The sequence below is a fragment of the Pterocles gutturalis genome, unplaced genomic scaffold (genome assembly GCF_000699245.1).
Source record: "Pterocles gutturalis isolate BGI_N339 unplaced genomic scaffold, ASM69924v1 scaffold19768, whole genome shotgun sequence".
NCBI lineage: Eukaryota > Metazoa > Chordata > Aves > Pterocliformes > Pteroclidae > Pterocles > Pterocles gutturalis.
This window is the reverse complement of record NW_010123506.1, coordinates 1-27,893: the sequence shown is the minus strand read 5'-3', so window position 1 is coordinate 27,893 and position 27,893 is coordinate 1. Positions and strand designations below refer to the sequence as shown.

General features: G+C 36.9%; 1 protein-coding gene across 1 annotated transcript; it reads left to right on the top strand.

Annotated features, from left to right (window-relative positions):
• Nucleotides 1-293: 293 nt before the first annotated feature.
• On the top strand, nucleotides 294-19,690 carry XPO1 (exportin 1; the record flags this gene model as incomplete). Its single annotated transcript, XM_010077936.1, has 21 exons — nucleotides 294-355; nucleotides 434-478; nucleotides 567-748; nucleotides 943-991; nucleotides 1,076-1,195; nucleotides 1,288-1,416; nucleotides 2,993-3,151; nucleotides 5,936-6,133; nucleotides 6,783-6,921; nucleotides 8,816-8,997; nucleotides 9,854-10,010; nucleotides 10,120-10,283; nucleotides 11,055-11,189; nucleotides 12,091-12,274; nucleotides 13,752-13,858; nucleotides 14,262-14,456; nucleotides 15,417-15,585; nucleotides 17,326-17,460; nucleotides 17,573-17,732; nucleotides 17,812-17,908; nucleotides 18,640-19,690. Coding segments are annotated over 21 exons (2,915 nt in total), but the record flags the coding sequence as incomplete, so codon positions are not given.
• Nucleotides 19,691-27,893: the final 8,203 nt, after the last annotated feature.

The following is a 27,893-nucleotide window of genomic DNA, read 5'->3' as shown; positions in this document are numbered from 1 at the left end:
CAAATTACTACAAGTATACTCTAATCCTTAGTCTGTTTTCCTTTTGTTTTACTGAAATATCTTAAGTATAAAGCCATTTTGTACCTCTGAAATATCCTCTTGAGGAATTGATACAAAGGTGGATTTTTTTTCCATATAGTATTCAAGTCAAGAGACATGCATGCTGACACATGCATATATGTTACTTAGAGGTGTTTCTTTTTAAAAACGTGAAGCATCTGAATTCAAAAGTATTTGTTACTACATTTGTGGTATCTGGCACAGTTGAAAATAAATTCCTAACTCTTCTGCAGGTATTAAAAAATATGTTGTTGGCCTAATTATCAAGACCTCATCTGATCCAACATGTGTAGAAGTAAGTGAACTACTTTTCAGGGGAGGAAAAGGGAGGGGAATATTATGCATAACCTGACTCTTCTCTTCTTTTCTCCAGAAAGAGAAAGTGTATATTGGGAAACTGAATATGATTCTTGTTCAGGTAAGCTAGAGTTCATAAAGTTTTAAATCTTGTTCTAAAGCATTTGGCTTTGAATATGTATCTAATGTATGAATGCTTCACTTTTCAGATACTGAAACAGGAATGGCCGAAGCACTGGCCAACTTTTATAAGCGATATTGTGGGAGCAAGCAGGACTAGTGAAAGCCTTTGTCAGAATAATATGGTGATCCTTAAACTATTGAGTGAAGAAGTGTTTGATTTTTCCAGTGGCCAGATTACTCAAGTAAAAGCTAAGCATTTGAAAGACAGGCAAGTACATGTATTTAGATCTTAAAAATAGGGTAGACTTTGTTCTTGCTGCTAAATAGTTGCTCTCACTTGGAGCTTTTGAGTGAACAGCTTCAGTTGTCTGTGAACTGTTCTGTGAGCATAGACGTTTTGATTAAAGTAGACAGGATTGTTTATGGAATGTGAAAATGCTTATTTTAAAATTTTTTTTACAGCATGTGCAATGAATTCTCTCAGATATTTCAACTGTGTCAGTTTGTGATGGTAAGTGTTACTACTTTAATGATATTTTTAAAAATTGCCCCCATCATGCCTAACAATGTCATAAACGCTAATGGTCGTTTACAGGAAAACTCCCAAAATGCTCCCTTAGTTCATGCAACATTGGAAACTTTGCTACGATTTCTGAACTGGATTCCTCTGGGATATATATTTGAGACCAAATTAATCAGCACACTAATATACAAGGTACTCATGCAAAAATTGACAGCTTTTAAATTTAAATATGTTGCAAAAAAGCTTAGTGTTGTAATACTCTTTATTTTTTCTTCTCTCAATAGTTCTTAAATGTTCCCATGTTTCGAAACGTCTCTTTGAAGTGCCTCACAGAGATTGCAGGTGTCAGTGTAAGCCAGTATGAAGAACAATTTGTAACACTTTTTACATTGACCATGATGCAGTTAAAACAGGTAGTGTTTTTAATAAATCTTTTGACTTTCATTTAGCAAAATCAATTTCTGTAGAACCTAGTTAAGTTTACAGGTTTATAGTAATTCTAGAGCTCTTGATAGGACAAATATTGTTCTTCAACGGTATTTATGGCTTGATCAGAAGATGCTAAGTATATTTTATGGACTCTGGATCACAGCTGTATTTCTGCTGCATTGATTTGTTTCGATTAATGTAAGAGGGATTTTGAGCACTCAGGCTGTCTGATGTTGAGAGATGTAACAAGATGTGTACTGCATGACTCCTAAGTCCTAAACTAAACTAACTTCTGCAAGTTGCTGTTTAATATTTGGAACTGCTAAAAACATTTGTCATATAAAGCCATGCTTTAGATTTATATAACTTGTCTCTCCTGAGCAGTTCAGATTCAGGTATGTGAGTTTGGAGCTTTCCTAATTGTATTTCTTTCCTCATTGTATTTGCATCTTAAGTGAAGAGTTGCAAGGTTTTCTTGACATTTTTTTCCTCTCTTTGCAATGTTGGTCCGTCTTAGAGGTTCCTTAGAACAGGCATGCATGTTTCTTTTAATGCCCCCTCTCCCCCCAGCTTCAAGTAGAGCTTTAGGATTTTTAGTTAGTTATAGTTAAAGGCAGATTTTTTTGCACACACCACAGTTATTTTGTGTGTTAGGCAGCTGATCATTACTTCCTCAGTTTTTACAGATGATGCTCTTGATTCTAAATGCCACTTATAGCTGGCCTAAGTTGTTCCTCAAAGCATCAGTCGAATGCCAAGTGGGGTATTTGGCTTGGTTTGCAACTTGTAGGTTTTTAGTGTAACTGTTGCATATTAATTTGATGCAGACTGTTGCATTTATTGCAAATATTTGACTCTCTTAACTTTGTAAAATGAAGTGGGAGAACATGTGGGAAAGCCACACAAAAGCTGGCAGAGGCAAAAGTGTTAAACTTTGTTCTCTCTATAGCTTAATAGTGTTGATTTTAAATAATGTAATTCACTACATGGTGACAATGTTGAAAATGTTTTTTGTACAGTGATAGAATTTAAAAGTCAACAGACCTCTTTAAGAGGTACCAGAGATCTCTACAAGATTAGTAAAAGACATGTTTCAGGATCCTTTGGAGTATTCCTTGCTAATTTCTAAATATTATGGAGAATGTCTTTCATGTTGTTTTAGCATTATGATGATGTAATGTTTTGAAACTTGAAGTTACTGGGGCCAGGTAACAAACACAGTTTTGGAACATCTTTGCTTGATGTCAGTTGGATGTGTCTGTGATGGAGTAGATGCTTTCCTTGTTTACAGCTGCTGTTACATGGGGTGGGAAAAGGTTTAGTTCATCAGAACTCTTGTATCTTTTAGATTTTTTTTTTGGTCTCCTTACTGTCCATCTTGGGATCAAGCATAAAATGAAGGCGCTATAAGACTTTTGTAAGAAAGCTCTGTAAAGAGGGGATACCATGAAAAGTAGAAGGGCTTTTTTGCTAAAAGAGCAAAATATTTGTTAATATATAGTAGTTCTACTTCTGTATAAAATGGGAAATTCTCGATTGTGCCTGTCTTCTTTTTACTAGATGCTTCCTTTAAATACCAATATCCGACTTGCATACTCAAATGGAAAAGATGATGAACAGAACTTCATTCAGAATCTTAGTTTGTTTCTCTGCACGTTTCTGAAGGAACATGGTCAACTTATAGAAAAAAGATTAAACCTGAGGGAAACATTAATGGAGGTAAGTTATTCAGGTTCTGGTTTCAGAATGCAGCAAGTATGTTCTCATACTCAAAGGATGTGGAACTAATGTAATCTCTAGGTCGTTGTACTTAAAGTGAGTAAGTAAATGCCATTTCCTTGACATAATTAGTAAATTACAGGAATACAAAAAACCTTACAAAATTTTTGTTCCCTAGAATGCTTCTATGGCATTCTGGTTTTGGGGTTCCTATACTAATACGATGTCAGAATACCATAGGTTGGTCTCTCCCTTTTCTTAGTTTTTCTTTTTGAAAATGTTAAATACTGCTTTAAAGTAAATTAATCTATTATTTTTCCATGGGTCTTTACATACTGTATTTTCTGTTTAACTCTCATGAGAAGGTGTTGCTATGACTTTCTTCGGTCAGTGTGAAGCAGCTCAGTTATGTTTTTATTCAGCATCTAAAGCTGTATTCCAGGGTACAGTGAACGTTGCAGTTCAGTGCTTCCATCCTGGTGTAGCTTCTTGCCTAATTTGCCACTTCCCAAAGTTTACCTGAAAGGTAACTTAAGGTAATAATAATATCCTTAAGGATTGTCCTGGTTTCAGCTGAGATGGACAACAAGGATGATACTCTGTTTGCCAATACCATGTACACCAATAATGCTTGATGGCAGAGCTCTACCAAATGACTATGCGTGCTTTATTATAGTATTGCTGGTCTTGAAGGAGGACCTACGAGCCTCAACTTTATCAGCTGTCTTACAGTAGTGGCTGAGAATAAGGTTTACAGTTATCCTTCCTCTCTGCTTGTTCCCTTCTTTTCTGGGAGACTGCTGCATTCTTTTCCATTTTGACAGTGAAGTTGCACTTCACTGTCAAAACCACTGGGATATGTGGAAATTCAGCTATTCAGTCATTCTAGGTGACTATTAAACACACAAGGTGCTACCTTGTATTGTAGTGGGTCTAGGTCACAAAATGAGGGGGTTTCGGTTGTGTGATTTAGATTGTGAATAAAAATTTTGCTGAGGGTGAGCTGTTCTGTGGTGACTTTTTTGCTAGCTCCCTCCCACTGCTGAGCTCTAAGGGGATGAAACTGGCTCTGTAGCCCCTTGAAGCACCACTTTCTGTGCCCAGAATCAAGCCCTGCACAGGTATGGAGGCAATAGGGTGCAGAACTGCGCTGAGACAGAAGTGGAAAACAATACTGCAGTTCAAACCTGGAGACTAGGTTCTGTTGGGAGGGGGAAGTACATTTTGCAGGTGGATTAGCTGTAATCTAACATTTCTGTCTGAATTCTAGTCTGTTTTCCAGCTAGTATTCTCAATACATTTCTTCTGGAGGTAGCCCTCCACAAGAAACTTACATTATTAAGTTGGTTGCAAATACAAAATTGTAGCTTATTTAGAAGAATGAACTAAGAGGAGCATCCCTTTTTTTATTTTTAAAAAGAACAACTATCAGCAGTTCCCAAATAATTCCTGAACTTGTACATAGTAAGCTTTCAAAATAACTGAATCGAGGGAGTGTGGCTCAAGTTTCTACCTGTGTTGACGCTTTATCAGGAAGACCTGTGTAAACAACTGAGGCTGTTGAATGCCCTGTGCAATTTTGTGTTGGAGTGCAGTTTTTAGGTATTGGCCTGTTCTCTTGTCTGGCATAACTATGTTAAATTCTTCTTTAAAACTGACATTTACAGAACTCAATTCTGAACCCCTTTCAGTCTTGTATAGGGTGATGAAATGTTTAACAAAGTTCTTAGGCTAGTTTTAGGCTGGCCTAAAATAGCTGCAGACTTCACTTCTGTAAGTTCCAGTGTAATACAACCTAGTTATACAGCTACTTTAAAAGTTCTGTGTCATTCTAACCTGTTTATTCCTGCACTTTGATCTTCTGAAATTGTTCCACAGGTTCATTGGAGCTGTGTAGACTAGTGAAGGAGGCTACATAAGTTATTGCAAGTGAAATTCCAAGAAAAAAAGATGTGTAGAAGACTAATGTATGGTTGTTTGGCATCCCTCTTTTGATATTGTAGAGACAGATGCTGAATCAGGTCTTCACGATCTAAAATGCTGTGATTACTGTAGTATCTAAGCTACAAAAAAGTCTTCAGATTTCATTATTTCATTCTGTTTGTTCACTGGTGGGCTATTTCTTTGATATCTTTCACCAGGGGACTGAAAAATAGGCTAGGCAAAAAATGTTTGGCTATGTAGTTCTAATTTCTACGGTTCGATCTCAGCCTGTCAGAATTGCATCAATGATCTTCCTTCTCAGTCTGCTGTGGGTATTCTGTCAGTAAAAAAGTTGAAAATGTTCTAGTAGATGGCTTCTGTGGAAAGCAAAGGAGCAGTATGGCTTTCATGGTTGCCTTCAGTTCTTCAGGGTATAAGGATCCAGAACAAAGTAGCAGTAATAGTCTTGAGAATAGCAGTCATTGAAGCTAGCTGTTGAAGGGTTTTAGAGGCTCTGAACCAAAAAGCCTCACCGAAACTCTAGAGGCTGTGAGTTTGATAATTGGCAAACAGGCTGATCTGGCTCTGGCATTTTTAAGACTTCTTCAGGCTACTTTAGATTTATCTTCCAAGCATGTATCAATTCTTAACCATAATTGATAGGGCACTTTGTTTTTGAGTTGCTCTACCAGACAGAACTTTGACTTGTAAGTAATGTCATTGCAGTGTTAATGCCACTTGTTCCTAACTTTTATATTAATTTGGCATTTTATCAGTATTTGGATAACTGAAATTGAAGTGATGTGGTTTTATCTGCAGAAATTATTAGTAATCAGCTGTTTAAACCACACTTTTTTCCAGGCTCTTCATTATATGTTATTGGTATCAGAAGTTGAAGAAACTGAAATTTTCAAGATTTGTCTTGAATATTGGAATCACTTAGCTGCTGAGCTCTACAGAGAAAGTCCGTTTTCAACATCTGCTTCTCCATTGCTTTCGTCAAGTCAACACTTTGATGTTCCTCCAAGGAGACAGCTTTATTTGCCTGTATTGTCCAAGGTAATACTTGCTTAAGTAAAGGTACTGTAAAGAATTAATTACTGTCCCTGAATATTGAGATTTTGCTTCATATAAGGAGTGACACGAAAACTTTTCTTGCTTTGAGTAGTTGTTAATTGATTCAACTCTAGTTATTTAGTGTGCTACAATTGCCAAAATACTTCAAGGTTATACTGGTAGCTAACAGGAGTAGTAATAAGGTGTTTTGATTTTTTTAAGATACTTGTTACGAATGTAGGGCTATTTAAAAAAAAAAAAATCTATTAAACTGTTTCTTTAACAAGATAAAGGCTGGAGTGTTACAGTTGGAGGAAAAAACACGTGTATATGGCAAAACTGGTCTTTAAAAGCCCTAATATTGAATATGCATTTTGAAGCTCTATCAAGTATATTCCATAGGTTGGTTTTGGGGTTTTTTTTGGCTACTCAGCTTGTTCATGGGGAGAGACAAATCAGCAGGCTCTATTTTTAATGGCTTTTTAGCTAACATGTCTCTGTAGAATCTTATTGTGAGCTAATTTCATGAAGTGCTGGATGTACTCTTTATATGGGTCAGACTGCCTGACCAGAGTGCTGTGGAAACACCTGTGGAGGTATGTGTGTATTTTCATGTTACAGTTTGATTCAATTTTAATTTTGCAACGTACAGGTGCGATTGCTAATGGTTAGCCGTATGGCTAAACCTGAAGAAGTCCTAGTTGTGGAAAATGATCAAGGGGAAGTAGTACGAGAATTCATGAAGGATACAGATTCCATAAACCTGTATAAAAATATGAGAGAAACATTGGGTAAGTGTCCTAGCTGGTATTTGTGTGCTGTAGGTCTGTGCAGCTGCCATCAGCAGCATGTATGTTACAGAACGTTAGTTTATGATCTGAATTATGTGTGGGTAAAATTATGGTAAGTGAGGAGTAGTACACAGTCTTGAAAGGGAGGAGGCAGTGTTGCTCTGAAGTTTGTTTCATGCTCATAGTGCTGCATAACTCGGTTAAGTAGTAATGTTCTACTTAATTTTTGTCACTTACCTTTTCCCATTGAACAGCACCTTTTGGTATTCCTTTACCAAAATGTTTCAGATCCAATGAAACCTTAGTTTTGTCAGAAAGCTTTTAAATTGGAAGGATTTTTCTGAAGTGGACTTGCTGGTTATTACTTCACTTACAGTTGTAGTCTTGTGTAGACCAGGACTCCTCAGCAAAAATTTCTTCTTTTGATAGGTCTTCTGAATTATTTTTAACACATCTATATTCTTAAACAAAACACAAAATTCCAGCCTGAACTTAAGCTTCAAAAATCTTTTCCAAAGTCAGTGCTGAGGTCTTATAATGACCTTGCTTGAAAGTACAAAAGCTGCAATTAATTACGTATAATGTAGAAAAAAATAAATGAGTGCACTGAAGAACACCAGCATAAGTATTTTATAGTGTATTTTATTTTTGTGTGTGTATATATTATTATCTTTAGAACTCTCACGTTCATCTGTGACCATTTTGTCGGTGAATTGATAGTCCCTATGTATTAGAGTGATAACTTAGGGTTTCTTTCAGGCAAGAAAAAAATTTGAGTCCTAGCTGCAACTTTAAAGGGCAAGGGGCATTAAAAGTGTCATATATCTAAGCTTTAGGACATCAAACCTTCAATATTGTATATTTCTCTATCAAATGCAAATATTGTAAGGGAACACAGAGTGTTTAAATAATTGGTTTATGAACTAGAAGTGGGGGGCGGGGGGAAAGCTCTGCGATGGAAAGTTTGTGGATTTCTTTTTTTGTTCTCACCTTTGTACTTGTGGTGTCAGTACAGCCATCATTAGATGACTCGTTCTGACATCTTTTCGTATAGAATGTGAAAAACATTTTTGTTTGTATTGTTTAATTTGTTGTATTAAAAATACTACTGTATGTCCTGAGCCTTAAGTTGTATTTTCAGGTAGAGGATTATTTATATGGAAATGCAGTTATAGTTAGTGTTTGATTTCTGGTGTTAACTATTGCTTATAGTGTATTATTTTTAAGATTCCATTATAAAAAGAAGTGAGAATTTGGTGGAAGCTGTGTTCTATGGCACAGTAAAAATATGTTTCTGAATCTGGACCTAAATTGCTTTTGACTTGCTGGGTTTTAGAATTTTATATTCAAGATACTAAACTTACTTGGGGCTGAAGCAAGTGTCTGGGTTGTGATACTTGAATCTTCCAATCTATACTTGTTCAGGAGTACCATTGCCACTTTAATGGGTGGTTATTACAACCAGCAGACTTAATTACACTGAAATAAAGAGCGGAAGAAAATGCTTACACACTATATAATGTCCCCCATAGGTAGCCGATTCCATAGTCCCTATAGAGCATCACTGTGTATGCCTTTTAGTTAATAATTTAACTTAGCAACTTTGCTGATTTGACTGATAGGTGAGACATTAATTGATTTAAACTTTTCACATTGCTTCCATGTGGTGTTTTGTTGAGATCCCTTAGAACAAACAGATTCCCAATAAATTTATTGTCTCTCTTTAAAATACAGTTTTAACAAATTTGTGTTAAATTTTTAGCTCATTCTGTCATGAGGTCAGGCAAGAAACATTGCACTTATCTAACAATTTGGTTGTCTTTTCCTTAAAACAAACTTAATTTATCCAGGTTGTTGCTTTGAAATGTGCCTGTTCAATGTTGATATCTTTCAGTTTATCTTACGCATCTGGATTATGCGGACACAGAACGAATTATGACTGAAAAACTTCACAATCAAGTGAATGGAACAGAATGGTCATGGAAAAATTTGAATACCCTTTGTTGGGCTATAGGCTCAATCAGTGGTGCAATGCATGAAGAAGATGAAAAAAGATTCCTTGTTACAGTAATTAAGGTATTATGGTGCAGAACTAATAGCTTTGTCACACTTCAGATTTTATGCTCAAGAAATAAAACTAAGTTTACAAAAATACTTCTGCATGTTCTTAGTAAGCTACATTGTACAGCAGGCAAGTTGATAAGAATAAATTAATGGGAAATCTTATATCCTTGTAGAAGATTAAGGCTGATAAATTTGTTAGCTGTGAACACTGCACAAATCCAAAGAGCCTTTTCATGTTGAAAATTTCAGGGATAAAATTCAGGTTATGAGGATGTGTTTTTCTTTGGGGATACAGAAGAGATGGAAAGGGATTGCTAATGAAATAAATGAGAGTGGCAAAATAACGCACATTCTTAACGAGCTAACACCTGCTATTTTGCCATTTTCCAAATATTCATTGGTCAAAGTGAATTTTTAGTAAACGTATGCGTGGGAGAGTACAGGAACAAAATTTTTTTTATAAGAACAATGGACCTTGCTTTAACAAGTCATATAAATTCATACAGAAGATTTAGTTTAATTTATTCTATTTGATGTGAAATCTATATTGATATCAACTCCTTGGTCAGTATTGAAAGCTCTGAGGCTTGTTGAAGCACCCCTTGCAGAAATCTTTAGTTATATTCAAAATTCTATTCCATAGTTGAAAGCGCAGCTTTCCTGGTTTGGTTGAAACTTAAATAATGGCATCAGCCCAATGTTAACCCACCTAGGTTTTTTGTTTGTTTCTCTATTTAGACTTTGAACTTGATGATGACAACCATATCCTTTATCTTTAATATAGCTCCTTGTAGGATTTTGTGCTTCTAGTACTTTTAATTGAACTGGACAAACTTGGAGAGGAAACTAAAAATATGTTATGTTGTAGGATCTCCTGGGACTCTGTGAACAAAAGCGAGGAAAAGACAATAAAGCCATTATTGCATCAAATATAATGTATATAGTAGGTCAATACCCACGGTTTTTGAGAGCTCACTGGAAATTTTTGAAGACAGTAGTCAACAAGCTGTTTGAATTTATGCATGGTAATTATGTTTTTCACTTGCTGTTTTAATTAGTTTAAAAAAAAAGATGCCCATACATGGACACGTATGGGGGAAAATGCAAAGCAGTAACTGACTTGATTTAATTTAGAAACCCATGATGGCGTCCAGGATATGGCCTGTGATACTTTCATAAAAATAGCACAAAAATGCCGCCGACATTTTGTTCAGGTTCAAGTGGGAGAGGTCATGCCATTTATTGATGAAATCTTGAACAATATTAATACAATCATCTGTGATCTTCAGCCACAACAGGTACGTTTAATTCAGCATTGTGAATAATTCCTAAAGACTAATGCAAAGTTAACTTTATTTCGAAATTTAGTAGTGATTTTCAAGGCTCAAATTATATTCCTTAGTTTTTTCTTAGCATGATCAGGTTGCATTACTGAGATCTCAATTAGAATGCTCAGAAGCAGAATTAAAGTACATTTAGTTGGAATTTTGATTTCTGGAATGTTTTAACAAGATCCTGAATCTAATTTTGTGGTTTTACTTCAGGAAAGGGTAATATCCTACTATAACAGTATACCTGTAGCTCTAGTATTTGGGAAGTGGGGGCAAGGAGCAATGCAAAAGCACCTACATCGAGGAAGGGTGCAGCTCATGAAGTGAGAGTAGTGTGCATGCCCAGCATGCACTGAGGTGTTGCAGTAACATACTGAAACTTCGGTAGAGTGGATCTGGCATCTGGAAGAAGGTACTTAGTGATGTCATCCAGTCTACAGTTTAAGCATGTCTGGTAGTATGTAGAGTTAAATAGCATATGTCTGAGCTTCCTCACTAAAACATATGGTGGCAAAATGAATAGTGACCCTGGGATGTAGATAATGGCATTTGTAAGGGAAGGGGATGGAGGTTTGTTTTATACGTGATGAAAGTTAGAACAGAAAAGTATCTTGTAAAGTCAAGTGTAAAAGAGTGGAAACCCATTTTCAGCTTTCAGTATATGTTAGTTCAGAACAGTGTAAAATTTCCTTTACTGCTTTTTAGCCTTCCTGTTTGACTTCTTGATGTTCCACTTAGGTGCATACATTCTATGAAGCAGTAGGATACATGATTGGTGCACAGACAGACCAGAGTGTGCAGGAGCATCTGATAGAAAAATACATGTTGCTCCCTAATCAAGTATGGGACAGCATAATTCAACAGGCAACAAAAGTAAGCTCATAAATTTTAAGTGTATTCTGTGTTCAGGTAAAGAAGACCTGCTAAATGTTAACTCTTACCCTGGGTTTATTTTTCATGTGGCATAATGTTAAGTGTACATAGCTGTTGTGAATTTCATTAAATAATGGCTAAAGCAGTGATTGACATGAAAGTAAAGTGTTTTTTTGAGAGAGGTGACTTAAATGACAAAATAAATACTGTGTTTAATCTGATTTAAAGGACAATTTTCTGCTACTGTACAGAATGTTTCAATAATTTTTTCCAAGGCTCCCTTTCACCTGTCTTAGAAGTAAATTTTCTTTCTGAATAACAAAAGGTAAAATGCTAAAAATACTGTTCACTCTTCCTCCTTTCTCTTCCATCATTCTCTTAAAGTACATCTTTAGTTCTTTCTTTAGTCTTCCATTTCGTTCAGTCTTTTCAAAATGCTTTACCTCCACACATTAAAGAACAACAGTCTTGCACAAGAGGTCACTCCATTAGGAGTTAATCTAATTAAGATCTTGAAACTTAAGCAAGCTTGAGTTACTTTCTCACTCTTGACTTCCCCCTTAAAGCAAGGACATACTGCCTTTCCTTTGGACCAGTTCTGTGTGTTTTCATCTTAATTCCTCCTCCATGATTTCTTTTTTTTTTAACTTGAGTAGTGCTTTTACTACTCTAGCAAAAATACTTCTGCAGAAGAGCATTATTAAATCCATTGAAGTTTTATCCTGACTGTTTGAGGTAGTGACAAGTGTCATGAAGTAAACAGCAGTATATATAGTCTGTAAATTTCAGTGATATGTTCTTTAACACTGTATAAGATAAATTATTTAAAGTTACACTTTTATATTGAAATCTAAAGGACAGTTTTATTCACTAAACAAAATGGACTCTCTTTTTTCAACAGAATGTTGATATTCTAAAGGATCCTGAAACAGTTAAGCAGCTTGGTAGCATTCTGAAAACCAATGTAAGAGCATGTAAAGCAGTTGGTCACCCCTTTGTGATTCAGCTTGGAAGAATTTATTTAGATATGCTGAATGTGTACAAGTGCCTAAGTGAAAATATTTCTGCAGCTATTCAGGCTAATGGTAAGAAATTCCATGTTCTTCCTGAAAATGGGGGTTAGCAGTGTATGTCATCAGGTTTCAGTCAGTATATTCCAATAAGGCTAATTTTACTGTGTTCTTTTTATTGTTTGGGAAAGTGGAGAATGACTGAAAGTGCTTAGATTCTTCTGTTTAACAGATGTTTTATTCAAATAAAGAAGGCCTGATTTTAGAGGGAGGAAGAAAACACCTATAAATGAGAAGGTTTAAGAATGGTGCAAAACACTGTAAATACCCAGAATTAACGGGCATCTTGGTGAGATGAAGTTGGAGCATGTGTTCTTTAAGCTTACTCTAATATTGAATATTAGAACACTGTCTTTAAATAGAATCTCATTTATTTTTTCAAAAGATTTTGTCAGCGTTTTGGTATGATAATGTGCTACCAAATAGCTTTATTACAGAAATGTAACTCTGTCATGACTTTCAGGCATCTTCACTAAACCAGGCTTGCAGTCATTGAGAAGGAACTCTCAACTACCTAACCTATTTTTTGCTAGATAAGTTAGGTCCTATGGTACCTCAGTAGAATGTGCTTCTGTTGTAGGTCATTACAAGAGTAAATGAGTCAGTTACTGGATTCTGTGTTATGACCAATTTTCTTGTCAGTAGAGATGATATTTGGAAATGTGAATATTAAATAAAACTTAGTGACTGGGCAGCTGGTTGACCTTGTAGCTTCTCACAATTCAGAAGAAAACTGGATGAGAAGTCAATACCTTTTGATTTTGCAGCTCTAATGGCTGGAATTTGCTCTTGTCAGAAACACTGAAGGAACAGGAAGCAGTTGCTGGGACTGTAGTCCTGATGTGATGCTTGATCAGCAACTACTGTGATTTGTAGTTGCCTTAGAGTATGTTTTCACAACTGGCTCTATCTTGCCAGAGATGGCTCTGATACCAGCATGAGCAATCCTACCTTTCTTTTCCTCGTTGCACTCTTCAGATTTTCCTGTGTGTGTACGTTAATTACATCAGGTTTTGTTGATGAAACTGCATGGATTTGGGTGTAAGAAACTGAAGTAAGGAGAAATGTGGACTTTACCCCCAAAGCCAAGTGGAAGGATTATTTATCTTAGATGAAAGCAGGAGCTATCTTGTTCTCCCTCCCCCCATCATTTAATGAGAACCAGGGTGTAAGCTCAGTTCAGGTAGTTAAATGAATGTGTGATTTTTTTTTTCCCCTTACTTGGAAAGTAAGCTGCAGTTTTGTTTTTGAACTCTCTAAGTAGGGTACTGTCAGTAGTGGTTTTGTAATGCTAAATGCCAACTTGGACATATGGAGCTGGAATGGGGAGGTAGTTTGTTTTGGTTTTTTTTTTTATTTGCACAATACACATAAGTCTTTAATAGTCCTTGTAGTTTGGATGTAAAAATCAAGTGTTCTCTGTTTTGTAGTACCAATTTAAGTTAATCTTGTTACACTTTACTCGATTAACTGAAGCTTTAAAACTTTTCAGGTGAAATGGTAACAAAGCAGCCCTTGATTAGAAGTATGAGGACTGTAAAAAGGGAAACTTTAAAACTAATTTCTGGCTGGGTGAGCAGGTCTAATGACCCTCAGATGGTAAGTAGATTTATCTTATACAAATAATTTGTAAGACAGGATTAGGAAGAACTCTGGGGTTTTGTTGTTCTTCTGCTGTTGACTCAGTTGGTCCTAGGAACTTGCTTCCGGAGGTCTGTAGTGGATAAAGGAGAAAGTGTGATCATATAGAGGTAACCCTGAGCTACATTTGAGATACTTGAGTGAATTTTAGCTGAGAGTAATCTTAAAGGGAATCAAGGAGGTTTGAGAGAACCCTATTGGAAGCCTTGCTGGATGGACGGGGGGTGTTCATGGGAGTGTAATATATTTCAACTTAGAAGTTATGTCCTGTAACTAAACAATGAACTTTGCTATAAACTGTATGCTAGAGACTTTGTTCAATAACTGTATTGTTATAACCATGGCTTGCTGTTTCAATTAGGTAGCTGAAAACTTCGTTCCTCCCTTGTTGGATGCAGTTCTCATTGACTACCAGAGAAATGTTCCAGCTGCTAGAGAACCTGAAGTACTTAGTACTATGGCTATCATTGTAAACAAGCTGGGTGTACACATTACTGCTGAAATACCTCAGATATTTGATGCTGTTTTTGAGTGCACATTAAATATGATCAACAAGGTATTTATACTTTGGATAAGGCATCTCTGTACTGACTGACAACAAAAGAAAGGTTTTATAAGAGTACTAATCCTGGGTGTTGGTGCATCTTTAAGTGAAAGATATCCTTTTCTTGCAATGAAGGGAAGCAGTGTATAGTGAATGCTTTCCTCTTATGAAATTCAGCAGGGGTTCATGCTGCCTTTCTGTGGATATAATTTCCATGTGTGGTGTCTTGTGGATCATTTCCCTGGTTTTTTTGCAGTCACAAAGTGCATTTGTGGCACTTGAAGAAATTTCTGCTCAAATGAACATACTTGTTTTGAAGTCTGGATGTTGAGTTGGATATGTCAATCTTATTGCTTTAAATTTCTGTGTTTAGCTCTCCATTTAAGTCATTAGTAATTCTTCTGGGGACTTCGAATGTCATGCTTCTGGAAGCAGAAGTGTATGTAGTTCAGTCAATTGTCAGTGTAGGACTTACTGCTGAAATTCATAAATATTTAAGATTTATTAGTATAAGTACTAATCAGCAGTTCTGAGTATTTCCTCATTAATGCAGTTCTTCTGCTATAGTGTGCTACCGGTATTTACATAATAATTGAGCACTACCAGATGAATTAGTGCTACTTTGCAATAGGGTGTAACCAGAAATTTTACTGCTCTAGCAACGTATGTTCTCAGTGTTGAGACCATCTGTCTGTCTGTGGACTGAGTAGTGATTAAGGTGTTCTGTGTTTACATGGCTCAGCATGTCATGTTGCGTAACTCCAGAAGATGGTCTTATTAAGCTTTGGTGGGGAAAATTGGGGGGAAAGTTCAATGCGAACTGTAACCTTTGCTTTGCATTTAAGGTTATTTTAAACCTGGGATCTAAATGCTGTTCTATGTCAGCTATTGACTTGTTCTACTTAACAGAAGATCTTATAATGGACCTTTAGAAAATGAGATTTTCTCCCCCACCCCCCCTTTTTTTCCTAGGACTTTGAAGAATATCCTGAACATAGAACAAACTTCTTCTTGCTACTCCAGGCTGTAAATTCTCATTGCTTCCCAGCATTTCTGGCCATTCCGCCTGCACAGTTCAAACTTGTTCTGGATTCTATTATTTGGGCTTTCAAACATACAATGAGAAATGTTGCAGATACAGGTAAGTGGAAGTATTTAATATGCAGACTTTGTTTGCAGTATCAGATATTTTCTGGTAGAATGCTCTTTTCTTGCATCTTTTTCTTTAGTCAAACTTGGCATTCCAGTCATATGATTCTGTACTGCATTTGCACAAGAATGGTGTTCTTCTGTCTCTGCTTCAAGTTGTCAAGCCCAGGTATACATTAATGGGCTGAAATATTTGGATGCTGTTTCATTCCTATAGTTGTAAGAGAGCACTGTTTGTTTTTTGCTTGTTTTCTTTTCCGTGTGAAGTTTGGCACTTTTCTGAAATGGCTGAACTGATGCAACAGCTCACTGCTGATAAAATGGGTGTTAAAGGTGTACTTGAGTAGTGCTGCCTGTGGTGTTTGACTTAATACTTCGGTAAGACAGTTACTGAAAAGTCCAGCAGAAAAGTGAAGGATTGGGCTGGGGGCTGAACTCACAGTCTGGGAGCGAGCCTATGGCATAAGGAAAGGGAAATACTTTAGATTGTTAAGAAGGTGGATTATGCTTCCTTTGGACAACAGGTGGCCAAGAAGGCCAACAGCATCCTGGCCTGTATCAGCAATAGTGTGGCCAGCAGGACTAGGGAAGTGATTGTGCTCCTGTACTTGGCACTGGTGAGGCCGCACCTTGAATCCTGTGTTCAATTTTGGGCCCCTCACCACAGGAAGGACATTGAGGTGCTAGAGCAGGTCCAGAGAAGGGCAACGAAACTGGTGAAGGGTCTGGAGCACAGGTCTTAGGAGGAGTGGCTGAGGGAGCTGGGGTTGTTTAGTCTAGAGAAGAGGAGGCTGAGAGGAGACCTTATCACTTATCACAACTACCTGAAAGGAGGTTGTAGTGAGGTGGGCTCTGGCCTCCTCGCTAAAGTAACAAGTGATAGGACAAGAGGAAGCGGCCTCAAGTTGCACCAGGGGAGGTTTAGGCTGGATATTAGAAAAAATTTCTTCACTGAAAGAGTGATCAGGCATTGGAACAGGCTGCCCAGGGAAGTGGTGGAGTCACCATCCCTGGAGGTGTTCAAGAAACGTGTAGATGTGGTGCTTAGGGACATGTTTTAGTGGGTTAGGTGGTGTTGGGTTTGACTTGATGGTCCTTGAGGTCTTTTCCAATTTTAATGATTGTATGATTCTATAACAGCAAGCTGTTTAAATTGAGGATGAAATTTCATGGAACAGCTGAGTGTATCACTTCATCTAACAGACTTGAGGAATTAAAGAGCCCTCCAGAATGACAGTTATCAGGGGACCCTAGGAGAGGCTATGTAAAAGTCTTAAATTCTAAAAAGATCTATTTTTTTAAGATAAAATTGTTGTGAAGACACTCAGTTTTTAGCTAATTGTTTTGCATCAGTATTTGGAATGGACAGGGATAGAAGGTTGCTTTTGACCTAGTAAAGTAATTAAAATTTTCATGTAATTCTAAAAATTAAAATATTTTCCCTTCTTAAATTAGCAAGCACTTCTTTTGGTAGTGGGTTTCTCTCACTGTCAATAGTACCATTAAAGTGATGTGATTGGTTCTTCATGCTTCTGTTGGTCTAATAATGCTGTAGCCCTCTAGTGCCTACTCGAGGAAATGCCTGAGAAAATCCATATATAATGCTTGTCTTTTCGGTGCCTGTCGGAGTTTCTTGGGATATTTGTATTGTTTTGGAAAAGGCAAAAATATGCACAGAGGTTTTAATATTGTTCTGCTGGTAACTTTGGTTTTTTTAATGTGTATTTTTCAGGACTTCAGATACTTTACACTCTACTACAGAATGTTGCACAAGAAGAGACTGCTGCCCAGAGTTTCTATCAGACATATTTCTGTGATATCCTTCAGCACATTTTCTCAGTTGTAACAGACACCTCACACACTGCTGGTAAGAATATATATGTGAGCCAGTTGATGAAAACAATCCTTTTGAACACAAAATATTGTTCTGCATCCTGTTCTGAATAATAACTGCATATGTGTAACTTTGCTCTGTTCAGGTTTGACAATGCATGCATCAATCCTTGCATACATGTTCAACTTAGTAGAGGAGGGAAAAATAAGTACTCCATTAAACCCTGGAAATCCAGTTAACAACCAAATGTTTATTCAGGAGTATGTTGCTAATCTTCTCAAATCTGCATTTCCTCACCTGCAAGAGTAAGTGTGCCATGATTCTTTAATACTACTTAAGTGGGTTCTTACATCTTGAAATACTAACTGATGTGTTTACTGTTAGTGCCCAGGTTAAGCTGTTTGTGACAGGACTCTTCAGTTTAAACCAGGATATTCCTGCTTTCAAGGAACACTTAAGAGATTTCCTGGTCCAAATCAAGGTATGTTTGGTGTGTTTTTTTCAAGAAATGAAAGACAATTATTCAGCTGGATTATACTGTTGGAAAGTACTTGGGCAGTGTTCATTCAGTGTTCGTTTAGGAGATGCTAGTTCTTTTGCAGCTGTTTAAAATGTAGCAAGAACTCTAATGTTTTTTAATGACTCTGGATGGTGTATTGTACAATCTAGTTCAGCGTGATTTAATTTTATAAATTGGGCTTAAATGTCATCACTTGTGTTTACACTGTGCATACAGTGCATGTGTCTAAGATGGCTGCAAAATTTACTCTAGTGGGAAATACAGAAAGTTGATTTTCAATAATGTTTTTTTCAATTCTGCTTGGGATTGGGACTTTTGAAACTTGCTAGAGTAATGCCATGCTTTGTTTGTTGAAAGATGCTAGAATTCAGGAAGATTGTAGGAAAGGGTTTGTTAATTAGTTTTGAGACTGCAATTGTCAGTCAAAATTGTAATGATACTGCTTTAAAGGTGATACACTCCATACGTTGGGTTACTGTAGCAGCCTGTTCTGTAACACATAGTGAAAATCTTTAAATATTTTGCAATACTTTATATTAGTTCTGACCATAGGAACAGAAAGCAGAAAAAGGAAATAGTCTGGCAGGGAATGTGAGGGCAACATGTTTTCTATATCATTTTGGATTTTGGAAGCTTATTACTCTGCCTAAAGCACTTGACAATAAACTAATGAGTTTATGTGAATTATACAGGAATTTGCAGGTGAAGACACATCAGACTTATTCTTGGAGGAAAGAGAAACAGCCCTTCGCCAGGCTCAAGAGGAAAAGCATAAACTTCAGCTGTCTGTACCTGGCATCCTTAATCCACATGAAATTCCTGAGGAGATGTGTGATTAAAAGAAATAATAAAACAAGATTTGCAGTTTTCTTTCTGTACAGCTACTTTGTTGTGATAGAAGAAAACAGCAGTTGGATATTTGTTGACCAAAATGATGCCAATTTGTAAATTAAAATGTCACCTAGTGGCCCTTTTTCTTATGTGTTTTTTGTATAAGAAATTTTCTGTGAAATATCCTTCCATTGTTTAAGCTTTTGTTTGGTCATCTTTATTTAGATTTGCATGAAGTTGAAAATTAAGGCATTTTCAAAGTAATTACTTCATGCCCATTTTGTGGTTAAGGGGAAAATAGGCAAAACATACCTTGTAAAAGACTATATTGCAAAATAATACAATTTCCTGTAAGAGTATTGATTTTTAATTCGGGATCATTTTCTTTCTAGTCTGTCCTGCAGTCTAGGAGAAAAGGCAACGAGTAAAACAGATTGAATTAATTGTTAAGCAGAGGATTATAGTGCTGCATTTGTTTTGATCAGTTAGCAGCTTTTTTGGACTGAGTGGTAAGGCTAGGCTACATGTATTTGCAAGTTGTATGGCAAGTTCGCAGCAAGATCATGTGCATATCATCCCATTGTAAAGCAACTTCTAAAGAGTATGGGAACACAGTACAGTTAGTTATTTTTACACAGTTCTTTTGTTTTTGTGTGTGTGCTGTCGCTTTGTCGACAACAGCTTTTTGTTTTCCTCAATGAGGAGTGTTGCTCATTTGTGAGCCTTCATTAACTCGAAGTGAAATGGTTAAAATATTTATCCTGTTAGAATAGGCTGCATCTTTTTAACAACTCATAAAATAAAAAAAAAAACTCTGGCTTTTGAGATTACTTATACTAATTTACATTGTTTACCATGCTGTAGTGCTTAAAGAACACTACTTAAAAGCAAAATAAACTTGGTTTACATTTATTTTTCTTTCTTTGGCTTATTCTTTCATTGGATGAAAATGCTATGATCATATTTAAGATTTGTATCCTGAAGGCGTAAGAGGAGTTCCTTGAGGTCTAGATAACTGTTCCTTCTAGCTTGTCTCATCTCAAGGACTTTGGCGGTGCTTGAAGTTAACATGAATTAAGCTGGGTTCCAGTTGGAAGTACAGTAGCTATTCTGGCTTACCTCCATGAAAAAATACTCTATACTACGCTATTATAAATTGCCAGGGGTAAGGTACTCTTGCACTCTCTCTCTCTGGACTCTTTGCATTTATTTCGAAGAGGTATTGCACTGTATCTTGACTAAAAACAATTGATACTAGTACATGTTAATAACACGTAGACAAAATCTACAGTTATTTTTCTACCTGAAGTTTTGTAGTTAAATGATTTTCACAGATTTATGAAGTACAGATATAAAAAGCAGTATGTATGCTAAGATTGTGTAGAGTCCTGGCTTCCCCATTTTTGTAACATCTTTTCTGTTTTCTGGTAGTTGATGTTAAGCTCTCCCTAAGTTTTTACATTTATTTGGTGTCTAATCCTAAGATTGTTACTATGATGCAAAGTACAGCCACTCATGCAGAGCTGTAAAACAAAGTTAGACAGTTGTGAGGTGTTTTATGTAAGTTTGGATACTGTAGCTAACTTTGTGCTGTAGATTCCTTTTGAAGTAGAAGTGCATGAGTTAGAAGTGTTCATGTAGAATTTAGCTGTGACCAGAATGTTTCCAGTCTGAAGTATTGGCCCATTTCTGTTTGTAAACATCCCTCCAGTTGTTTTATGTAGCTGGCCCTGAATTTGCTGATCTTAGGAGAGAGTTCCCTCAAACCCTTTATAGCTAGAACTTTGAATACAGCCTACCAAAATTGTTAATTATTTTGATAGTTACAAAACTCATTTCTTTCTCTCCTTAAGCTCATGATTTAAAGCTTTTCCATGTCTTGCTGTCCTGTTGATGTATAGCTTTTCTGCTCTGTGAAGGCAGTATCATCTTTAATAGGCAGTTTAAAGTAAAATGATTGAAGTACTGTTGAAGGATGAATCTGGAATAGACATTAAATGGCTTGTGACCAGGCTGAGTTGCAGCATGATAGAGCTACAGATTATAAAAAGCTGTGCAGAGAAGTAAAAATCTTATTAAAATTGAAATAAATACCACTGATAGCATGACACCAAATGATCATATCCCATGAGTCACAGAAATAAATACTGAATTTGTTCTGACATGCAGTGGCACTAACAGTGCATGGAAAATATTTTTGGCCAAAAAATATACGTATGCTTTTATGCATGTTACTACTTTCTGTATTTAGGATTCAAGTTAGTCTGAGGCTTGTGGTTTGGCTGTTTACTGAAGAAGTAAACCTGACCTAAACTCTAAAACAACAAATGTGAAATGTATTTTTAAAGTTGATTCAGAGAAGAGTTATTTAATTATTTTGATACCTTTTGGATTATCTAGTAAAAAAAAGTTAATTTTAGTTTTTGCTTTCCTTTTAGATCTAAAAGCTTAACTGTGGTCTTGACTTCTTATCTTAAGAATCGGTGCCTTTCACTGATCTCTGCAGATGGTATAAAAATGGAGCTTACGCAGAGTTCTGGATACCATGAAAGATTTGACTTGTGTGCATATTTCTAGTGCAGTTATCCTGAGTGTGGAAAAAAATAATTACAATGTACATCTAAGAAAGTTCTAGTTCTAATGCACACTCTGTAAATAAAATATATGGATAAAAAGCATGAACCATCATATAAACATCTCTATAACTTGTAATTATATGTAAACCAATGTTTTGTGCATATTTCTATACAGATTTAAAGAAAAAAACACAAACCAATTCTGCGTACTCCAGGTACATTCTCATAAATACAAATATTACAGGGTGTTTTGTGTTTACATGAATTGATTGCCTGTTAGCTGATGAAGGCACCCCCAAGTACTTGTTTCAGGCTACCATAATGTGTTTGCTACTGTAATTGAAGCAGGTTATTTTTCCAAAGCCTTTTAGGTTAGTTTGTTTGTGGTTTTTTTTGTTTTGTTTTGCTTTTTAAACCAGAGTTATTTGGTGTGTGTTAATCTGATTGGCTAAGTGAACTATTTTCCAATAAAGCTAATATTTATGCAAAAAAGCATTAGAAATGCTCATCTCTCGAGGAAGCTTTAAGAGTTACTTCTAATAGTTTTTAGCACTGGAAAAGCAATAAGACTTGAGGTCTGGGTTTCTTAATAGAAAAAAAAAATTAGGAAAAGAAGCTGAAAATAATGGATTAAAATGTAGAGAGGCTGACTAAAGTGAGGAACTTGCACTAGTGCTGTATTGTGACTATGGGCCGGTCTGTCCTGTAGTCCATTTATCCTCAGATAAATAATTATTACTGATCCAAGACTTCTGGGGTACTGTTTCTATTTGCTGAAAGATGTCCAGACTTTTTCCCTTTCTCCCCACTTACTAGGTTTGTCTCCAAATGTTACGGAGCAAAATTGAAATGCTGGAGGTAGCTTTTTAAAAACCATTTTGGTGCTAAAAATGAGTAAAAGAACATACCTCTCCCTTCATCTGCCCATCATGAATGCACCTCTGCACTGCGTTTCTTCAGCCTGAATTTATTTTTAGACTTTCAGATTTAGGAGATCCTTGCTTCATTGTCCAGGGCTGATTATGGCCAGCAGTGTTCCTTTGGGAAAAGGCTTAGCCATTCCAGTTGAAGGATTCATTTTTCAGGTAAGATTTCATGTACAACTTGTCTTAATTACTTAAAAGCACATGAAATCACTTTCAGACATACATCCCTGCCCTGTGTGCTGCTTTTGGTCTGTATACATGTTTTTCTCACTACCTGTTAGTTCTTGTTTATGCTGTAAGTGGGTACAAGAAAATAAGAGCACTAAGAAAAGAGGAGGAATGTTTTGGAAGTTGAGAGTATGGATGAGAATGACAGAAGTCAAAGATGAAAACAAGACACATTTTCACTTTTATTTACCTACCCCTTGTAAGCTAGAAGTGAAGTGGCACTTCTTCCTAGGCAATACATTGGGTAGTCTTTTCCAACTCCCCATCAAAATATGTCAAAGGGCCTGTTCTTTTATTGTGAACACCTTTTAAATCTTTAAAATACTGTCTCGGTTCTCTACTGAGTCTTGCGAATTCTGTAGTCTTTCATGGATTCTGTAATTTCAGCAAAGACTTGGAAAGAATTGGCCAATTTAGGTTGGAGGATGGGAGGAGGAGTTAAAATAATTTTCTCTGATGTGACTACATAACAAGGTTAAGTGTGTACATGTGCTGCAAAGAGCTGACTGCAGCTCACTACTGCTGCTGGTTATTTTAACATGTATATTGAAAACCGGGCAGTAATGAGCATTTCTCTCTTGTGGGCCTCTCTTTGGTGTTAGACCTACCATGAACATTTTTGCATCAACCTTCACAACTGGTTTTATTAACTTCTCAAAGCTTGGCAATTAGTTTGTGAACTCTCTCCTCAGAGCTTTGCCTCTGAGCAGTTTGCTGCAGGGTTAACATGAAACTTGCAACTGTGCAATCATAGAAGTTTTCCAAAGGAACATTGTAAATGTGCTTTACCAGTAAAAAGTCCAAAAGAGGTCCAAATGTACAACAAAAAAAAGCTGTCTGCGCTTGCTGTCTTTGGTAAGATGGTTCAGTTGCTGATGGCACGGTCGCTCATGCTCAGAAAAGTAGTTGTCACCTTCCTTTCAAATCAAAGGGATGAGATGACCAGTCATCTGACAACTACTTTATAGACTGAAATAATCAAAATGAAGATTGAAACACAGTGTGAGGGATATCCCAAAATGAGGCTGAGAATGTTATGATCCTCAGGCTATCTCATCTGCAAGGAGTAGACTAGCAGCACTGAATCTCAAGCTAGTACAGTCAAATCGCCACCAGACCTTTATGGGTACAGAAGTACTCAAACAAAAAAACTTTACCTGAATTACTAACCAAGACTACAACTTAAGAAACAGGCTCTAAGATGCAGTCTGAAACCACTCTAAAGTTGGAGCTTTCCCTGTTTACCTGGCTGTATGGTGTGATTCTTACCACACCAAATAGCTGGTAATGATGTTTACTAGAATGCAGACTAGTTTCTTACAACAATGCTGAGAACCCAGTTGGCTGTTTTTGAGAAAACTGTTTCAATGTAGCTCGGTGGTGTAGTGAGCATTGTCTAGTCTTACATGACATGCTTTTGGCCTGATAGGGCTAAGAATTATTTGGCATAAGTCAAAACTACGTGAATTTGTTTTCACAGGGTGATGTTGATATCGAAGTCTAGTTGTGAACCTTGTTAAAAAGTTTAAAACGCTAATAGAGCAATGAAAGTCAAGTGCTGACACTTAAAAGTGTGTTAATTTAAACTGATTCTGTTGCACTTCAGCCAAGTTTCATTACTAACTTTACACTATGCAGGCAGAGACTTAGTTCCTTTAGTAAAATTAAGGATTACGTAGGCAATGGATTCCCACCATTTCCAGCACCATTCCAGACTAGAGGTCACAGCTACAGACTGGCTGGAATTCACCCTTTTTGACACTATCCTCTGTATAGCTGAAATTACTTGCTTTCCAGCTGTTACAGCTTCCATCTCCTCTTAGCAGCTGCTAAAATCACTGGTAGTTTACCTTTCATTGTAAATTGTGGTGGCAGAGAAGTAAACATGCAATCCATTTGGCTATCCCTGCTACAGGAATGGGAACCTACAGCAGAGCAACAGAAAGATCAAACAAGGCAATTCAGTCATCCCACATCTGACAAAGCTCTGGTTAAAGTAGTCGACATGACTAATGGAAGAAAAAAAAAAAGTTAAGTCTTTCCCATTCCACAATTACTATTCTGAGGTCAAATGACCAACTGTATGTTCATATAGAAAATGAAGGCTCAAAGATACAAAGTATGAGGTAGGCTAGGAGAGGTTTAAGTGTCCCGAAGAGGGAACAGGGGCAGTTACCAGTCTTAACTACCTCAACCCCTAATTCACTACAGTGGTGGTGTTTTCAGGTTTGTTCTGCCTTTTTTTTTTTTTCTTCTGGTGGATGGTTAACTCCCTCTTAAAGAAAAACGACTGCAGCATTAGTTCAGTGTTGAGACACAGTGGGACATCTAATTTTGGAAAGTATGTGCATATGTTCTCAAACTCTTAATCCAGTCCTAAATTCAGATTTAGAATTTTAGTTTTGCTCAGGTCTTGCATTTATCAAAGTTACTCCTAGAAGAACTGTGCTGGCAGTTTACCAGAGTGCATATTTCCAGATTAGGAGCACTGCATTCAAGGGAAGGAAAGAGGGCCTCCTGGGGATCAGAAAACCTTGCAAAGATGGCACATGAGGGGAGAATAAAGATCAAGAGAGAAAAAGCAACACATACAAGAGCAGGAGGCTGATGATCACTGTAACCAGGCCACTTACGAGCTCCTGTTGTCTTCTGCTTGGAAGCGAACATTTAATTTGAAAAAAAATAAGATCTTGTGTGTGGTAAAAAGAATGTCTGGCAATATTCCAGTCTGCACAGAAGTAGGACTAACTCAAGGTCACCCATACTCTCCTGTGTATTCATTGAACTTGGCATGTGATACCACGCTTCAAAAGGCCCCTTCCTTGTGCTGACTCTGGAGTTCATGTGGTGCTGCAATGAGATAAAAGAGCTGATTTTTCAGAAAAAAAAACAGTCTTTTGAGATGTTCTGGCAGTTAATTTTGGTTCTGTTATAAAATTTACTGTCAGAGTTGTATAAGGAAGGAAGAGGGGAAAGAAAAGTGCAAACTGAAATTGGATTATGCAGATTGTGGAACTAGGCTTTCTATAAAAAAAATGTGTTTTTTCCCAGATGCAGACAACTGACTCGTATCATTTAGCCACTGATGCATTCCATGCTGGCGGGAATGCCTGTGCGATATGATGTTAAAGGTTAAGGAAGCAAATAAGCGTGACTTCTTGGAGATAGAATACAGGGCTTGTATTATTTTGGTATGACAAGATGCTTTCTAAGCTTCTCTTTGTACAGCTCTGGCTTCCAACTTCAGTTACTTCAATTTTGATAATCTTAAGAAGTAAATGGTATTCCACCAAATGAAGACTGATATTATTCCGAAAATAGCATGTGGTATGCTGCAAAGACAACTCATGACAGCCATGAAATAAAAGACACAAAAGAAAGATAACTGAAATAATTTCAGACACATAGAAAGTAAGACAGCACAACATCAAATGAAAAATTACACTCTATACAGAACATAAAAGCCTCTTGATCCACCTTTCACAGATCTCAAGCTTTTAAGGCAGTGCTGTAAAGGAGAAGGGTGGTCAGTACCTTAAGTCAGGCATGAGCAAAATGTGATCAATATTCTGCACTCCTCTTTTATTCTTTTATTTTGCAAGTTTTCAGGCCATCTGGAAGAGATCACACAACCAAAAAGAGCCTTATATGGTCCAGTACATCTGTGGCATTTTAATAACTAAACCACCATACCTATGCCTATTAATACAAAAATATATTGTTAATTCCTGACAGTTATAGTCTTTTCTAAAAACATCTTTATGTTAAATATAACACAAAAGATCAGCAAAAAGTTTCAGGGCAGCTTAGTTTGTTATTTACTTGCAGTCATCCTGTCTCTTGTACTGCTAACTCTCAGAAATACTGTTTGAAATATACTTGCATTAACATATCATGTGAATTTAAAGTAATACAGAACAAGGAATCTGTCTCAGACTTTCAAAAGAATTCATTTACTAAATTAAGCTAATAGAGAAAATTGAAATTTCAGCAAGGAATATTTCAGAATAGCTATTCTTGCTGATATTCTTAACTTGTTTCAGAAACAAGTACTGACACGAAGTCCGGGTGAAAGATCATTCTAGTATATTCCTGACTTCCACAGTAGTTGTAGCTGAGGCTAGGTCTTTTGATTACAATGACTTCTCTTTATTTTTAAACAGTACTGGGGTTCTTTTGTCTTAGCTTAGCAAACGGATGCTTTGAGGATTGTTAGGAGGAGAGCATTCTGTGCACTTGAGTGAGAGGTTATGTATACAAACACCAGTGGTGATACTAGCCTGTGTAAAAATGCTTACCGAAATGAAGAAAAAAAAAAAAAAAAAGACAACTGCATTTCCCCAGTGACAGCAGATTTTCCCCAGTGACAGCAGACTGATACATTTTATATTTCTTCCATGTAAGTCAGTCACTGAGGAACTCAAAAACAGCTCTCAATTTTTTTTCTTAATTTGGCAATTTTGACTTCCTTTACTTTCTACTGAACTATATTGCATCTGCATTGCGGCTATTAAATTTGTTTCTTTAATCCTATGTACAAGTCAGTGTAGTGTTCTTTATGGTTCTAGTTTACTAACTCACCACTGGGTGGTACTACAGAAATAAAAACACTACGTGATACTAGAGAAGTGCCTGCTTTGGGGAGAAAAAACAGCCAAGATCATCATGTGCTGTGTCTTCCACTTACACGTACCTGGGAGAGTAAGCACGTGAGTGTGCAAGATTAAAAGACAGAAAAGCAGGGCTTTTTGTATGGAAAACTGCCATTTGCCTGAAAACTTCTCTTCCAGGGGTCTGAAATCTTCTTCAAAACGTGCCTAAGACACAGTTAACTTAAGTGGTAGTTGTAATCAGCACAAATTACGTAACATTTTTGGTGTAGTTTTAAAATTTAATTATTTCAAGAAATAGACTTTATCTTTTCATGAAAATGTGCTGTTTCTAACCACTCATGGATGCTGTACTTGCCGTTACACATTAGGCAGAATAGATGGGGGGAAAGCAGGGTCGAGAACTCGGCCATATCTGAGGTAAAAATAATTCAATTATTTGCATACAACGTTACCCTAGTGATTCAAACGTTTATCTTCGGGAGGCCGGCATGGGAGACAGGAAGCGACCACACGCTCCTGTCCCTTCGGCTGCCCTCAGCCGGCGCTTGGGCGGTAAGGAGCCGGCTGACGACTCTTCCGTCCCGCCAGCGGAAAACGCCAGTAACTACCCAAAGACGAAAGACCTGAAAACCCGCCTAGGAAAGAGGAAGCTTCCTTGCTACGCCGCCTGCCCCTCACGCTCTCGCGGGAGCGCGCCGCCGTGTGCTAAGCGCTCCCTTCAGGCCGGAGGTCCCAAACGGCCGCCCATCTCCTCACGAAGAAGGACTAATGA